The sequence below is a fragment of the Ipomoea triloba genome, chromosome 10 (genome assembly GCF_003576645.1).
Source record: "Ipomoea triloba cultivar NCNSP0323 chromosome 10, ASM357664v1".
Classification (NCBI taxonomy): domain Eukaryota; kingdom Viridiplantae; phylum Streptophyta; class Magnoliopsida; order Solanales; family Convolvulaceae; genus Ipomoea; species Ipomoea triloba.
Genome location: NC_044925.1, coordinates 16,690,688 through 16,707,277, shown reverse-complemented (window position 1 = coordinate 16,707,277; position 16,590 = coordinate 16,690,688). Strand labels below are relative to the sequence as shown.

General features: G+C 37.0%; 2 protein-coding genes across 3 annotated transcripts; one reads left to right on the top strand and one right to left on the bottom strand.

Moving 5' to 3' along the window:
- Positions 1-4,769: 4,769 nt before the first annotated feature.
- Positions 4,770-11,691, top strand: LOC116032034 (protein YIF1B-B-like). 2 transcript variants are annotated; one of them, XM_031274421.1, is made up of 6 exons: positions 4,770-4,893; positions 7,156-7,381; positions 8,426-8,524; positions 8,629-8,780; positions 9,466-10,824; positions 10,902-11,691. In XM_031274421.1, the coding sequence occupies exons 2-5, from the start codon at positions 7,205-7,207 to the stop codon at positions 9,842-9,844; spliced, it is 807 nt and encodes a 268-aa protein (XP_031130281.1). In that variant the 5' UTR covers positions 4,770-4,893; positions 7,156-7,204; the 3' UTR covers positions 9,845-10,824; positions 10,902-11,691. The 2 variants fall into 2 exon arrangements, with proteins under 2 accessions (XP_031130281.1, XP_031130282.1); XM_031274422.1 differs by lacking the exon at positions 8,426-8,524.
- On the bottom strand, positions 10,189-11,436 carry LOC116033215 (receptor-like protein 43). The gene has a single exon (XM_031275973.1). It carries the CDS (start codon positions 11,434-11,436, stop codon positions 10,189-10,191), a length of 1,248 nt encoding a protein of 415 aa, XP_031131833.1.
- Positions 11,692-16,590: the final 4,899 nt, after the last annotated feature.

Here is a 16,590-nt window from a genome sequence, read left to right as displayed (position 1 = left end):
ATATTATGGTAGATACACAGAAAATGGACAAGCTTTGGGTCCGTTCGCTAAATTTCTTCAAGAGCGTGAGATTGTTGCCCAATACACCATGTCGGATTCTCCGGATCAGAATGGTGTTGCTGAACGAAGAAATCATACCCTTTTGGACATGGTGCGGAATATGCTAAGCAACTCTACACTTCCAAAATCATTATGGGCCGAAGCACTTAAGACGACAACGTATATATTGAACCGTGTTCCGACCAAGGCTGTCCCCAAGACACCTTTTGAGTTTTTCAAAGGTTGGAAACCGAGTTTGCATCATATGCATATTTGAGGATTTCCGTCTGAGGTGAGGATATATAACCCACGTGAAAAGAAACTTGACCCGAGGACTATTAGTGCTTTCTTTATTGGATATGCATAATCTTCTAAGGGTTATAGGTTTTATTGTCCAACACATACTACTAGAATAGTGGAATCAAGAAACGCTAAATTTCTTGAAGATGACTTGATCAATGGGAGAGATCGATTTAAGGACCTAGTTCCTTTCTTTGATCATATTGACTCTCGCCCTTTTACATCATCTAACGGAGTTGTACTTATACACAACGAGCCTTCAGTCCCGCCTGTGGTTATACAACCCACCGTTGAGATTCCACAAGCTATTGAAACTCAACCTTTGGAAGAAACAGTTCAGGACTTATAGCAACCTCCTGAATCATATTTCGAACCAATGGTTGATCCAATTTAGGATTTACAGCAAGTTCCTGAACCGATACAGACTGAACCATTGGTTCGAAATACATTGGAGTCGAAAATGACATTGGAGTCGAAAATGATCCTAACACGTTTTCACAAGCCACAAATTGTGCCCAGTCTGATTTGTGGTTAGAAGCCATGAAAGGTGAAATGAATTCCATGAAGAGTAATGGAGTTTAGGACCTTGTTGAGTTACCTAATGGGGCCAAGCCTATTGGTTGTAAATGGGTTTTGAAAACCAAAAGAGACTCATTAGGTAACATTGAAAGATACAAGGCCAGACTCGTTGCTTAAGGATTTACTCAGAAAGAAGGATTCGATTACAAGGAGACCTTTTCTCCTGTATCAAAAAAAGATTCTCTTCGAGTCATTCTGGCTTTAGTTGCACACTTTAATTTTGAGTTGCAACAAATGGATATGAAAATTGCTTTTCTAAATGGTGATCTAGAAGAGGAAGTTTATATGAAACAACCTGAAGGTTTCTCTTCTAGGGGTGGTGAGAATTTGGTGTGTAGGCTTAGGAAATCCATATATGGCTTGAAACAAGCTTCCCGCCAATGGTATATTAAGTTTGACGGAGTCATTTCTTCGTTTGGTTTTGTCAAAAGCATCTTAGATCAATGTATATACCAGAAGGTCAGTGGGAGTAAAATATGTTTCCTTGTGTTATATGTGGATGACATCCTGTTTGCTGCTAATGATGTGGGAATGCTTCGCAATGTGAAATAATTCCTTTCCAAAAATTTTGATATGAAGGATATGGGTGATGCGTCTTTTGTCATTGGCATAAAGATTCATAGGGATAGGTCACGGGGCATTCTGGGTCTATCGCAGGAAACCTATATTAACAAAGTTTTGGAGAGATTGGCCACTGTTTGTAATTAAGTGTTAGTATTTAACTTTTCATTTTATCAACTATGATATGGATTAATTCCACATTGTATTCAAGCATATAGCAATGTATGTAGTGCATCATATAATGTATGTAGAAATATATGAAGAATCCATAGAGAAATCTGGGACCTGGCTTCAAAGAGCCTTTCATCTCTTTAATTAGTGTTTAGAGAGATATTCTAGAGACAGAGTGGAGAAGCTAGCCAAAAGGGCCCAACTTTGAAGGGCCAAGGCCCTTTATATAGGTCTAGAAGCTAACCCGAGTCGTTTGACCTTGACCCGAACCGTTTGACCTCGACCCGACGTGAAACGAGAGCGTGGACATACCGGGAGGTAGAACTGGGGAATATTCCCTATCAAGTAGCCCCCTCAGTCCGTGCCCTGACGCTGAGTCAATGAGGAAGGGTTCGGGCTGGAACAATGGCCTTTAAGGGCCGTGACCTACGCTAGTTGCCTCATTAAAAACCTTAAGCTAAGAAAAAACCCAATGGGAAAAAAATCATAGCCAAGGAAAAAAGAGCACAACTTTAAGCGCCAACGAGGAATGGTTCGGGCTGAAAGCTGACCATATAGTCCGTGACTTGTGCTGGTTGCCTCGTTAAAAACCTCGGGCTAAGAAAAAACCCAATGGAAAAAAATCTTAGCTAAGGAAAAAAGAGCACAACCTTAAGCACAGTCTTTGGACTATAAGGGTCGGTTGAACTCTACTGATCTAGGGGTCGAATTTTACCGATCTAGCGACCGGATGGTAGGGAGGTCGAACCTAATCTCGATTTTGAGATTCAAATTTTCCAACAAAGTGATTGGATTTGTCCGGGGCGGAATGCTGACCTGGCGGACTGAATTGCCTACCTCGCAGGGCTTAATGTCGGGAACTAGTCTCGGGCTAACTGTGCCGGTGATGGCGATGCCGATCTAATCGGGCTTACAATGCAGTGGTGGTAATGTCGACCTAACCAGGCTCAATTGCCTACTATGTAGGGCTTATGCCGAGATATGGTCTCGGGCTCATAGTGCCAATGGTGGCCATGCCGACCTAATCGGACTTATAGCACCGGTGGTGGTAATGCCGACCTAACCGGACTTAACACACATGTACAATTTACAAAGAAAAGCAAACGAGGGTAATTCTTCCTCGTTGGTGCAAAGATTGTAGTTTTTTTTATACTTTTCGGTCATAGCGTTTTTTCCAACCGTCGTCGTAATAGATCGGTTCGAGGACCGAACGGGCACCTTACTCCCGTAGTTTTTTCCGACTTTTTGGTCGTAGTGTTTTTTCCGACCGCCGTCGTAACAGATCGGTTCGAGGACCGACCGGCACCTTACTCCTGTAGTTTTTTCTGACTTTTCGGTCGTAGCGTTTTTTCCGACCGCCGTCGTAATAGATCGGTTCGAGGACCGAGCGGGCACCTTACTCCCGTACTTTTTTTCCGACTTTTCGATCGTAGCGTTTTTTTCAACCGCCGTTGTAATAGATCGGTTCGACGACCGAGCGGGTACCATACTCCCGTAGTTTTTTCCGACTTTTCGGTCGTAATAGATCGGCTCGATGACCGAGCGGGCACCTTACTCCCGTAGTTTTTTCTGACTTTTCGGTCGTAGCGTTTTTTCCGACCGCCGTCGTAACAGATCGGTTCGAGGACCAAACGGGCACCTTACTCCCGTAGTTTTTTTCGACTTTCCAGTCATAGCGTTTTTTTCGACCGTGGTCGTAGTGGGCACCTTGCTCCCAAAAATCGGTCCGAGGACCACAAATGGGCACCTTGCTCCCGTAGTGGCGGCAGCCGGTAGGCAACCTGGAGCGTCAGGCGACGGCGAGATGGCGACGCTGGATTGCTGGAGGCTAGAAGCGCCGACCTGGACTCTTGACAGAGTGGTTAGTGGTAGTCTTGGAGCAGAGGTTTGCCATTACTAGTGAACATGACCGGCTTTCAACCATGCATTTGAGTTTAGAACTTTCACTAGCATAATTTGGTACTGGTAGCAACATATGGACTAAACCTCCAAAAAGTGTTTGTGGTGGGGGTGGCGGAAAGACTCTGGAGTGCCTGAAGACAGTGCAGGCAGAATATGATGAGCAATTGGTCTCCATTAAGAACACCACTAGGTATGTTTCTTGAACCGAAGCATGTCTACTCCGATGGGAGCTCCAAGGAGGAAGATGATGTTGTTTTGTTGTTGCTAGGAGAGACGCAGAGAGGTTGCGGGTACAGAGCTCCGGCCAAGGGAGGCGATGGCTACATCCTTGATGTTGCATGGTCTGCTGGCTTCCATTTTGATGTAAGTATTTCTGGGAGCTTGCATGCACTGTGTAAATATCCCTAGCGTTTGCTTCCCTGCTTTCTCAATGTATTTTTATTTTTATAGATATTTCTTCAGAGGGCGAAGGCAATAAACAGTTGAAGAAGAGTCCAGCCGCCACCAAGCTTCTCTGATCGGCTACTGGTGGTTCAATCTGCCGCAGATGTCTCACCAGAAGAAAAGGAACACGGCTTCTTGTAGGTTCCCCACGGACGGCGCCATTTGATATGGATTAATTCCACTTTGTATTCAAGCATATAGCAATGTATGTATCGCATCATATAATGTATGTAGAAATATATGAAGAATCCATAGAAAAATCTGGGACCTGGCTTCAAAGAGCCTTTCATCTCTTTAATTAGTGTTTAAAGAGATATTCTAGAGACAGAATGGAGGAGCCAGCCAAAAGGCCCCAACTTTGAAGGGCAAGGCCCTTTATATAGGTCTAGAAGTTAACCCGAGTCGTTTGACATTGACCCGAACCGTTTGACCTCGACCCGACGTGAAACGAGAGCGTGGACATACCGAGAGGTAGAACTGGGAAATATTCCCTATCAAACTAGATTTAGAATTTTAGTTCAGATTAAATTAAATTTTATGATTTATTATCTTCAATTTACACATTTTGAGTATGGTTAATCCGAACACGAAGTTGGCCCGAATAAATGCACCCAAACCTATTTAAAATTAACATAATTCGGTTCGAATTCGGATAGAAATCAATTCAATCCGAAATAATCTGGGTAATGAATTTAGATCCGAACTCGACCCGTGACCCGTGCCCACTGACAATACACAACTGCCTTAATTCAGTTATTTTTCCATTTTCCAGTTTCCAGTTTCCACAGTTTGCTTTCCAACATCTTGCTCCTCCACTCAACGCTCTCACTCTCCTCACCCATTCTCTTCTTCAATCCCTTTGTAGATCAGTTCAGACGCTTTTGTACAGAACTACAGGTACCCAGCATTCATATTTGCGCTTCTCTGTTTGTGTATACATATATTAATGGGTATATAGGTATCTCCTTGTATAGTACCAAATGCTAGTTTTTCCCTTGATTTTCGGTTATAAACTTCATGATCTATTTCTCCATTGGTACTGGAATGGTTTTTTTAAGGAATGCTGATCTTGTCGGATTCAATGGATGGACCAAAATCTTATTATAATTATGGGTTCATTCAATTTCAATTCCTGCTTCCTACCCCCACCCCGCTCCAATGTAATTGGAATATTTGAAATTTGAAATTTTACCAGAATGAGTGCTTAGTTGCAATCTTATATGGGTAAATTGAGTTTGGTGAATTTTTATTTGCATTAATTAATTAATTATTCCAGAACTTCTTTGTCACTACTTGTGAAGGTGGAATGTTTATTTGCTTTGTTTGCTTAGTATTAATGATTACCGTATACTGCATTGTTGCATTTGATTTTATTTTATTTTTTGGGATAAATTTGAGGGGATTGCTGCATTTTGATTTAAGGGTGTGGTAAAAGATATTGTAGAGAAAGTTGTATACTACTTGTTTTCTTCAGTCATTAATGCAATAAGGTTCTTGAAACTAGATAGGGGTGTTTTGAGGTCATAACAAGAGAAACCTAAGTTTGTGATATGTAAGGTGTAAAGAAAGATGGGGTTGGTGGATGGCAAGTAAAAGAGGTGTAGAGGCTATTTCCCTCATCAGACCAGAAGCATTGTAAAAGTGCGCGTTTGCCAAAGTATTTTCATCCACTTACATCTGTAAACATACAACAAAATTTCCTATTATCAAACCAAAAAGGAAGAGTTGGAGATCTGGAGATATTCTCAAACAAACAGAGAAGTGTATTTGCTGCTCTCTTCCACTCCTTGTATTTGGACTGACATTTGTGGATATGTGGTTTGCATTGGAACCATTTTAAATGACGTCAAGCTTCACACACTGGGTAAAATAGTTGCATCATTCAGTTCATTACAGTCAAACAGCAGTGGAATGTTATGAGCTAAATTAGTGTTGAAAACCAAAGTCTCTATCATCCAACAAATGGCAGACCTTTGGCCCAGTCAACTAACAACTATTTAATTTTCTACTTTCTTCATCCATTATTTTCAATTGAAATTATAGATGGCATGGTGTTGCAGTGTGCTGCTCCAACACCCACACTATGTGATTTCAATGTCAATGCGAGGCATGGAAAACACTTCTATTGAGTTGTGGTACAGTGTAATGCACCACAGAATAGAGGGCCCGCTATGGCCTTGTGACTGCCAACAGCTGCCCAAGCGGCAACCACCACTACTTTTTTAACAATGCCTGTTGGAGCTGCATGAAGTTGAGCAGTCATTAGTAGCTTTGTATTAATCAAATCAATTCAAGAGCTTTTATGATCAAGCAACTCTCAATTTTTATGGCATTTTCACCTCTTTTGGCACCCAACAGCAGCTAATGATGATATGAATGGTCTGTCCATGGTAACACTTCTCTTGGAATTCCTGTAACTAAAAGGAGTCAGGTTTGAAAGGATAGACTGCTAAATTGCAAACACCCCTCTCTCTTCTCTGGTCAATCCAGACAATGACTGTAGATGGTGTACACTTGCTTTCTCACATGGCTACAATGATAATCAAGCTGATTTAGATAATCTATTGATTTCAATACTATCACAAGAATTGATTGGAAAAGATGAAGGCAAAAAGGAATGTAAAAGAGAATAAAGTATGATTTATGGAAACTGGAAACAGTCACAGCAGATATTGTTGCCAGAATCTGGTGATGGTGGTCATCAGTAGTCCAGTTATAGTTGCAGGAATGAGTGATAGTGCTGTCAAGTGGTGGTTGCTGTTTAGTGCTTGGACTGGTGGCAATAATATCTTCTTCTCCCTCTCTTTTCCTTTTGTGTGGTTTTTGGTGCAAAACATAAAACAGAAAATTCTGTCACTGGTTGGGTGTGAAGCAGGCATGCCAGTGTATTTCCATCAGTACTCAAAGTCAAAGAAATGTTATCTTTACCTGGTTTTGTGACTTTATTTCACTCTGTTCTTTTATATTTAAATTGGTAGTACATAGTACCCCCATTGATCTCTTGCGTTCAGTGAGGCTCTTATTCTGGCTAAAACATTTTGTGGACTTGAGCATTGGTGCTTACAAACAGAGGCTGTACTCAGTACTCTACAATTCTATACAACTGTTCATCTAGTTAATAGAAGACAACACTGCTGAAGTTTGCTGTTGTTTGTGCAGTTTTCTTCATTGGTAGCCACTAGCAAGGCTTACTATACCTCCCAGATCCATGGAAATATATGAAAATTCAGCAACACATCCTGGCAATTCAAGACCACAGATAAATCCACAACCTAATCCATTTGGTAACAAACTTTATGGTGCTAGTTCTGGACTTATTAGAAGTGGACTGGGGGCATATGGAGACAGGATCTTTGGATCAAGCTCTGAGTATGTTCAAAGCAATGTAAGTACATATTTGTCCATTGTTGTCAACAAATATTTTTATCTATGATATATCATTGACGTATTAGACTTTTGATGGTCTGAAGTATACAATGCTCATAAAATACTTTACAGCTGTAAATTGTTCAAATTATCTGTGGTTTTCAGAAGATAGGCTCACTTTTTTTATTCAAAATCTAAAGTCTAAGAGTCACGAGGCTACAACAACAAATTTCTTTCTAAAACAATTTATTTAGCATCCTCTTTTGTGACCATATATGTATATAGTATACATGTTTTTGTTTATTTTGGAAGTTTTTTGTTCAAAGCATCTGTGGTTTTCAGAAGATGGGTTCACTTTATTATTCAAAATATATAGTCTAAGAGTCACAGGGCTACAATAACAAGTTTCTTTCTAAAACAATTTTTTCAGCATCCTCTTTTGTTATGCATAAATAGTATATAAAGTGAAATTATTTAGAATTAAGGAAGCATAACTATGATGTTTGAGATAAGAGTTGACTTGATCAGAGTGAAGACATGGCTGATTGCATCTATCATTATCCAGTTTAATTGTTGGAATAATTAAATTGCTTATCTTTATGCAATAAACCAATCTATATCTGACATCTTCAACTTGACTAAAAATGCATGACCTTATTTGCCATGCTAACATGATGACCTGATTATCTCTCCCTTCATCAACACCTAAGACTTGACTTAAGATAAAAAAAACATGTAAGTGATCTTTGATAAACCCACTTGATAATTTTAAACCTCACCCAACTCTGGTAATGGCCAAACCAGTATTTTTCTGAATATTACAGAGTTCAACAACCACTCAAAACTGATCTTTTGTTTTTCTCTCTCTGACGTACCAGTTACTTTTGGTGCAAAAAATACCATACATTGTATAAATGATATTGTCAGAGTCATGAAATTACCAGTTTTGCACTTTAGAAATGATTATTTTAGCTGAAAATTCAATCCAAATTTAATTTGATATTTGCCTGCTGAACTTCCCTTAAATCACCATTTTACCCTCTCTTTTTTTTCAAAATGACAGATAAGCAAGTATTTTTCTGACCCCCAGTACTATTTTCAAGTTAATGGCTCCTATATCAGGAACAAATTGAAGGTGGTTTTGTTTCCATTTCTTCACAGAGTGAGCCCTAGTTTCTCTTTCTTTTAGTCTGGAGGTATACGGCTATTGACATTCTAGTTTTGTTAAGGGGACTCTTTTCATTTTCCTTTTCCTTTTCCTTTCAGGGTCACTGGACAAGGATTACTGAGCCAATAGGAGGCCGGTTATCTTACAAACCACCAATGTATGATATAAATGCTCCGGATTTATATATTCCACTAATGGCCTTTGGCACATATGTTGTTTTGGCTGGCTTCTCACTGGGCGTGCTTGGAAAGTAAGAATTTCAAACAGTTTCCTCATTGCTGTCAGCAGTTGTAGTGAAAACATATGCAGGATGCCATCCAAGTATTTTCCTGCTAAACAGAAGTCAATCACATATATGCTATATCCAACTTCACATCTCACTTTTTTTTTTTTAATTAATTATTTATTGTTATTTTTGTCTCAACATTGTTACCTCAACTATATGCTGTTTGTTGAGTCTGAAGTAGGCATTTCCCTTAATCTGATTCATAGTGTATGACTGATCTATCAATTGGTCCATTCACTCCAAATAATCGTGGTGTTAAAACAGTGTTCTTAGTCTTGCATGCACAAAATTGACTATATTTTCGCTCTAGAATTGCAAATAGGTTGGAGGAAGAATTTTTAGATCAGGTGTGTTAATAAGTTGATTTCATTTCAGTTGAATTTTGTTTTCTTAATAACAAGCATCAAGATGGTGGCAATTCTTTGTGCTAATATTCTGTATTCGACTTGCTCCCTCAATACCTTCCATTATTGCTCACTAGCAATCCCATTGCAATAATATGCAGTAATTAAAAACTATTATTAAACTCCTTTAGTCTTCCCTCATTCCAAAGTGAAGACATGATTTTTTTCCTTATAAATTGATATCTTTTGTTTCCTTCTGAGGTTGAATCAGATGCTCTAATTGGTTAGCTTCTTTTTTATGACAGGTTTACGGCAGAAGCTTTAAATTGGTTGTTTGTTAAAGCATTATTAGCTTGGTTTGTGCAAGTTTTGCTGCTGAAAATGTCATTGTTGTCATCAGCCAGTGGTGAAGCGCCATTGCTGGACCTAGTTGCATATGCAGGATATACTTTTGCAGGAATGTGTTTGGCTGTCCTTGGGAGGGTTATCTGGCCCCATTCCTACTATTTCTTATTGCCATGGACTTGTTTATGCATGGGGATATTCTTGGTGAAGACAGCAAAGAGAGTTATCATCACTGGACATGATTCTAGGAAGCATCATTACCGTCTGCTTTTTATAGCTTTGGCTCAATTCCCTGTTTTTGTGTGGGTTGGTAATAGTGGAGGCCAGTGGCTACTTTAAGTAAAGTTTCATTTACTTGTGACCTCTCCGATATCGCCGTGGTATCTTTGAAATGTTGCTGCAATGTTATATGTATCACATTTGAAGGAAATTCTTCAGAATTTTGAACCTTGGATACTCTAAATGTTGAAAATCACTACTGAACTTAAGCAGAAATGAAAATCCACCTACTATGTTCTAATCTTGACTATTTCTTCTACTTTTTTCTTTCGTTAGTAATAATAATTAACTTAATTAGAGCTACAGAGTTCTATTTCTTGAGACTAGAAAAGTAAATTTATGCAAATGCATTAGTGTTTATACGTATTCTTGGTGTTTGGGGAGCAATGAATTTGCAAAACCCGTCACATAATACCTCCAGTATTCCTCCTACACTGTGAAGCTGGCCGTTGTCCGCCCTGACACCATGGTACATGCTCTGGGCAGTTGAGGCAGTTGTGTGCAAGGCTAGCCCTTGCTCTTTCTCCTCTGGTCATGAATTCTGATGGCAGAGTTCCCTCCAGGTAATTGTACTCTAGATTAAGATTTCTCCATACGCTTCTCAACCTTGGGCCATATGCCTTTGGAATTTCACCAGAAAACTTATTGTGCCCAAGATTTATTGTTTTGAGATTCAGATATGTGATTATGTTCAGAGGCAAGTGGCCTTGCAGCAGATTACCGTGTGCATCAAGTACCTGAAGTTGTGATTCTTTAGTACTCGACTTGGTCACCTCAATTCTTGTGAAGTGGTTTGTTGAAACATTTATACGCATCAACTCAGGTAATGTGACTATTTGATGGCGTATTGGTCCAGAAAATCTATTGTCGCTAAGATCTAATGCTGTAAGAGATCGAAGCTTACTTATGGCGGAAATGTGGCCAGAAAGTAAATTGTGTCCTAGCAACAATATTCTTAACCTTACAGGAAATGGTGGTAGACCTGCAAAAATCTGATTACTGCTTAGAGCTAAAGTGTTGAGCTGCCACAGCCCAGAAAGGTCAGGGATTTTGCCTGTTATTTCATTGTTTGACAGATCTAAGTGAGTTAACTCACGAAGTGCGGTGATTGTTGCAGGGATTGAACCTGAGAGCCTGTTGTGCGAAACATCAAAAACTTCCAGCTTCCTGAGCCTTTTGATATATCTAGGCAAAGCGCCAGAGAAGAAATTTTCAGAAAGCAGAAGCCTGGTAATCTTCCTCAAATTAACAACGCTATCTGGAATTGGCCCTCTGAACTTGTTTCTGCTTAGGTTTAATGTAGTCAGCGCAGTCAGGTTTCCGATCCCCGGTGTCAGGAACCCCTCCAGTCCATCCCCTTCAAGATCAATAACTGATATCCTGCCACTTGAGTTGTCAGATGGGGTCATACATAGAACGCCTAAAAAGTGCGTCCCTGTGGCTTCGCAGGGGTCTAAGTTTAAATTCCAACTACTTAGAAATGAGGCTGGCAGGATGGAATTCGGATCAATCGAGTCTTTGAAGGATCTAAGAACTTGAACATCAGATTCTAAAGTTTTTGCATTGAGAAAGCATGGGTTCAAGGTTAGAATTGTAGCTAAAGCAGTACTATATAAGCAAAGGCAGGTCAAGGAGAGAGCTGATTTGGCCATTTCACAAAAGGAATTAGTCTAAAATTGGGGTGACTTGCACATCTGATGAGAGCTCCTTATAGGCATGTAAAGTTGATTGAATAGAATTAGGATTATCATACTTTCTCAAAGATGGCTCATGAAAAAATAGTTTTCTTTGAAGTAGGTTGCAAGTATGGAAAGTGCCAACCACAATGTTGTTTATCCACTGATTACCATAATTTTTACAACATGCTTGGTTTACAAAATAAGTTAAGAATGGAATAGCATTCACGGGAATATACATATTCTGTTGTTTAGTAAGTCATTTCATTCCCAGAAATAATATTTCTATGAATGATCTATTTCCATGAATAGTTTATATTTTGTAATACCTAATTTATCCTTATCTATTTTTGTTATGTAATATTAATATATTCTATAATAATAATAATAATAATAATAATAATAATAATAATATATTGTTGTTCTTGTTATTATTATTAGGGACCCTAGTATTAAGCTATACCAGATTTTCTATTTATTTGAATTTATTTTTGTTTATACTATTATAATGATTATAATAATAATAATAATAATAATAATAATAATAATTATTATTATTATTATTATTATTATTATTGCATAAATCAATGTGGATAGTAATTTTTCATTTTCAATGTTTATTGTATTTCATCAACGAAACAATGGAATCAAAATCATATTTTATTTTTTGCATATTTTATTCATCAACCAAATAATGGAATTAATGAATTTTGAAAGATTCAATGGGTGAGCAAAGCGTGCTTTTTAGTGAACTAAACCCATTGTTAAGCCAATTAGGTTTGATTCTAGTATTGTTTTGTTTACTTGTTTTTGGTACACACATTTTGAGTGTCAAGTATACCTCACTGGTCTTCATTATTTGCTATTGGATTATTGGTGAAAATTCAAAATTTTGTGTGTTGGTAATTTAGTTTCGAAGTTTAAAATGCAAATTTAAATATAGCCAATTTTAACTTGATCCACAAGATTTTTTTTAATCTAATTAAGCTTTAATTGGAAAATAAAATAAAATAAAAAACCCTCTCTAATTTTACTTTTGCCCTTCTCTTCGTAGTTTTGCCTATACCACTTTCAATTATAAGGATTTATTAAAAGTTTTTTATTTTTATTTTATAGGTTGTGTTGACATTTATTTTCTAATGGAAAATGGTTAAATAGGCCTTAAATTTTATTCGAAAGTGCAATTAGGCTCCTGAACTTTAAAAAAGTGTAATTAAACACTCGAACATATCATTTTAGTGCATCTAAACCCAATAACCGGTAATTTACCTGAAATAACCAGTCATCAAAATTTCGGCGACAATTCCGACAATAATTTAAGTGAAAAAATATCCGGTAACTCTTTAAATAAAAAATAAAAAAATTTGGCGATCGGTGTCTTCTTCACCGGAGAAGGCGACCTGTGGAGAAGACAACCAGAAGTCCGCCTTCTCTAGTGGAGAAGGCGCCTTCTCCGGTGAAGAAGACATCAGTCGCTGGATTTTTTTTTTAATTTAAAGAGTCGCCAGATTTTTTTCTCCGAAATTATCATTGGAATTGTCGCTGGAAACTTGATGACTGGTTATTTCAGGTAAATTACTAGTTATTGAGTTTAGATGGACTAAAATGATATGTTTGAGTGTTTAATTGCATTTTTTTTGAAATTCAGGTTCCTAATTGCACTTTCAATTAAAGTTTAAGGGCCTCTTTTATCATTTTGGCCCTGTTTGATAAATGGTTGTTAGCTGATAGCTGATTGGGTTAAAAAACATGATTAGTTGATAACATTAGCTGATTGTAGAAATGTGTTTGGTAAATTAGCTGTTAGATGATAGCCGTTTGATATAATTTCTTTTCTCAAAAAGCTAATTGAAAATGTTGCTTTGAGTAGGCTTTTGAATTTTAGTATTTTGGAGTTACAAAAAGCTTATTAACCAAACACTTACATTGATTTTTAACCAAGTCAAACAATTAATAGTAGTCAAATAAATCAAAATTGACTAATAGGCTAATTATTTACCAAATCGGGCCTATTCTCTTCTTTAATTGATATTTTCTAATTACATGATTTTTTTATGGTGTTGGTGTATATAAAACTTTTAACTCAAATTTTATGATGATTAATTTTTTTTTTATCAACATGAAATACCGTAACTACAAATAATTATTTGATAGTATCAAAGGTTGAATGTTGAATATGCTTGAGGGAACTTCAATTACTTAGGCTACGCTCAACTTATTTTAAACTATTAATAATTTATAAGTTTTGTTTGGTAACAGAGAGAAAATTTATATAAATAGCTTATTTTGAAATATATCTTTTTATAGAGTTTCAAAATAAATTACGATCTTTTCACAATTTTTTTAATACTTCTATCTTTATTATTTTACAAACATGACACTCTATATCCATCCTCCATTTTAATTACAATTTTATACTCGATGTCTTTCTTTTTAATAATTCAGGTTTTTCAGCTTTATTGAACTATGGCAAATTTTAATGTGGATCATAGTCCAAAATTAATGGTGTTTAAAAGAAACGGCACCCGTTATGTCTAATTACTTCTGTTTGTATGACGTATTCAGTTTCATTTTATATACATTATAGTTTTATTTCGTCACAATTAAAGTATTATTTTGTTTCAACTACAGTTTCATTTGACATTATACACTCAATATGTGAGATCTGTTTTTTTTTTTTAATTGTGAGACCTGTTATTAAATTTTATTTTATACACACTGTAGTCTTATTACAACACCACTAAAGTATAATTCTAATTCAATTACGGTTTATTGGACATATACACTCAAATATGTGAAATTGTTAACCATTTTCATTTTATATACACTGTAATTTCATTACAATACAGCTAAAGTATCATTTTGATATAACTACAGTTTAATTTGACAATATACACTCAATATGTGAGACATGTTATTCGGTTTCATTTTATATATATCGTAGTTTCATTTCAACACAACTAAAGTATCATTTCAATTCAACTACAGTTTTTTCAACACAACTAAAGTATCATTTCAATTCAACTACAGTTTCACTTGACAATATGCACTCAATATGTGAGACATGTTATTTTTCACTTGACAATATGCACTCAATATGTGAGACATGTTATTCGGTTTCATTTTATATATATCGTAGTTTCATTTCAACACAACTAAAGTATCATTTCAATTCAACTACAGTTTTTTCAACACAACTAAAGTATCATTTCAATTCAACTACAGTTTCACTTGACAATATGCACTCAATATGTGAGACATGTTATTTTTCACTTGACAATATGCACTCAATATGTGAGACATGTTATTTAGATTCATTTTATACATAATGTAGTTTCATTTTAGTAAAAGTATTATTTCAATTCAACTAGAGTTTCATTTGATAATATATACTCAATATATGAGAAATATTATTAAGTTTCTTTTTAGATACACTATAGTTTCATTATTTTGAGCACATAACAAATATGAAATTTTTGTTAAATACAACGATCGTCGTTTCTTTACTTAAAGAAACAACGCCATTTTTGGACCATGGTCCACCGTATAACAATTGCAATCGTTATATCGTGGACCATGGTCCACAGTACACTGTGAACCCTGATCCAATACACATAATTTGACTTCATAATGTACATAATTTATGTTCATAATACACGTACACATAAACACGATATAATGAACATGAATTCTGTATGTTAGGGAATATGCCATGAGGACCGGGCCGTAACGATGATTGGTATTGAGTCCATGCTACCCCCCTAGGGAGACCCGATCATCATCGACCTCTTCTGGATTCACTTCTCGACCTCGTTGCGTATCCGACCTATCCGATCCGTCCAACCCATTTGTCGACCGTCTGCCCTTTACAAGGATGATTGCCATTGACCCTGGTCGGACCGACCCACCGGCCTAAGACTAATTCTGCATCTCCATGAGGTAAGACCACGTGCACGTTCCCGTCACCGCCCCACTAAACACTAGTGCATGAACTCCACGTGTCCCCCATGCCGGACATGCGGTATTTGTCTCCTAACAACCAGCTATAAGTACCGCATTAATGACGGAGATAATGACTTTATGGCTGTTTCTCATATCTATAGCAGAGCTCGGGAGCTTCTGACCCACTGCCACGCCACTCGAGCCTAGCACCTCACTCAAAGGGCTTTAACCAAAGTGTTCTAACCCGAACCGACCTAGTGATACCCTATATCGTCTACGGTCCGTATTTACACCATCACTATACATTATGAACATGAATTATGTGCATTATGAACATGAATTCTGTGTATTATGTTAAGTGTTTAATTCATTTTCATTATACTGTGCTTATGTGCATGTATATTATGAATATGAATTCTGTGTATTATGAACATAAACTCTATACATTATGATGTTAAATTTGGTGTATTGAACCAGGATCCACAATGCATTGTGTACCGTAGTCCACGATATAAATTGCCATAACAATTGTTGAACTATATCTTGGACTCTATGTACCCAGTACTTATACCATGGACCATTGTCACAAAATGACGTCGTTTCAATAAGTAGGAGAAACGGCTCCCGTAAATCTCCGTAACTGATACTACAGTTCATCTCAAATGATACTATAGTTGTGGTGAACTGATACTGCAGTTGTATTCGTAATTGATACTACAATTCATCTCAAATGATACTGCAGTTTTCGGATACTGCAATTGTGTTGAACTGATACTGCAATTGTTTTGAACTAATTGGCAGGCTGTTGAGTTCACTCGGAGCCGGAGGTTCCGTCACCCTTCTAGTAGTCAGCAGGTTTTCAGCTTCAAAACATGAAAAGACAAAAAAAAAAATTAAAAAAAAATCCTCGATTAGATGTCAACTTGACAGAAAATCTAACGGTGGACTAAAAGTGACAAACGTTAAATAATAGTGGTCTCAAAGTGACAAAAATTAATGAGGTGGACTAAAATTGACAATGCCCCCTATAATAGTAGGACCAAAAATAAAATTCACACACACACACACACACACACACACACACATATATATATATATATATATATATATATATATATATATATATATATATATATATATATTTGTTCAAATGTGGTCGCGCTTTCCGGTGCGATCGATGCGGTTCGC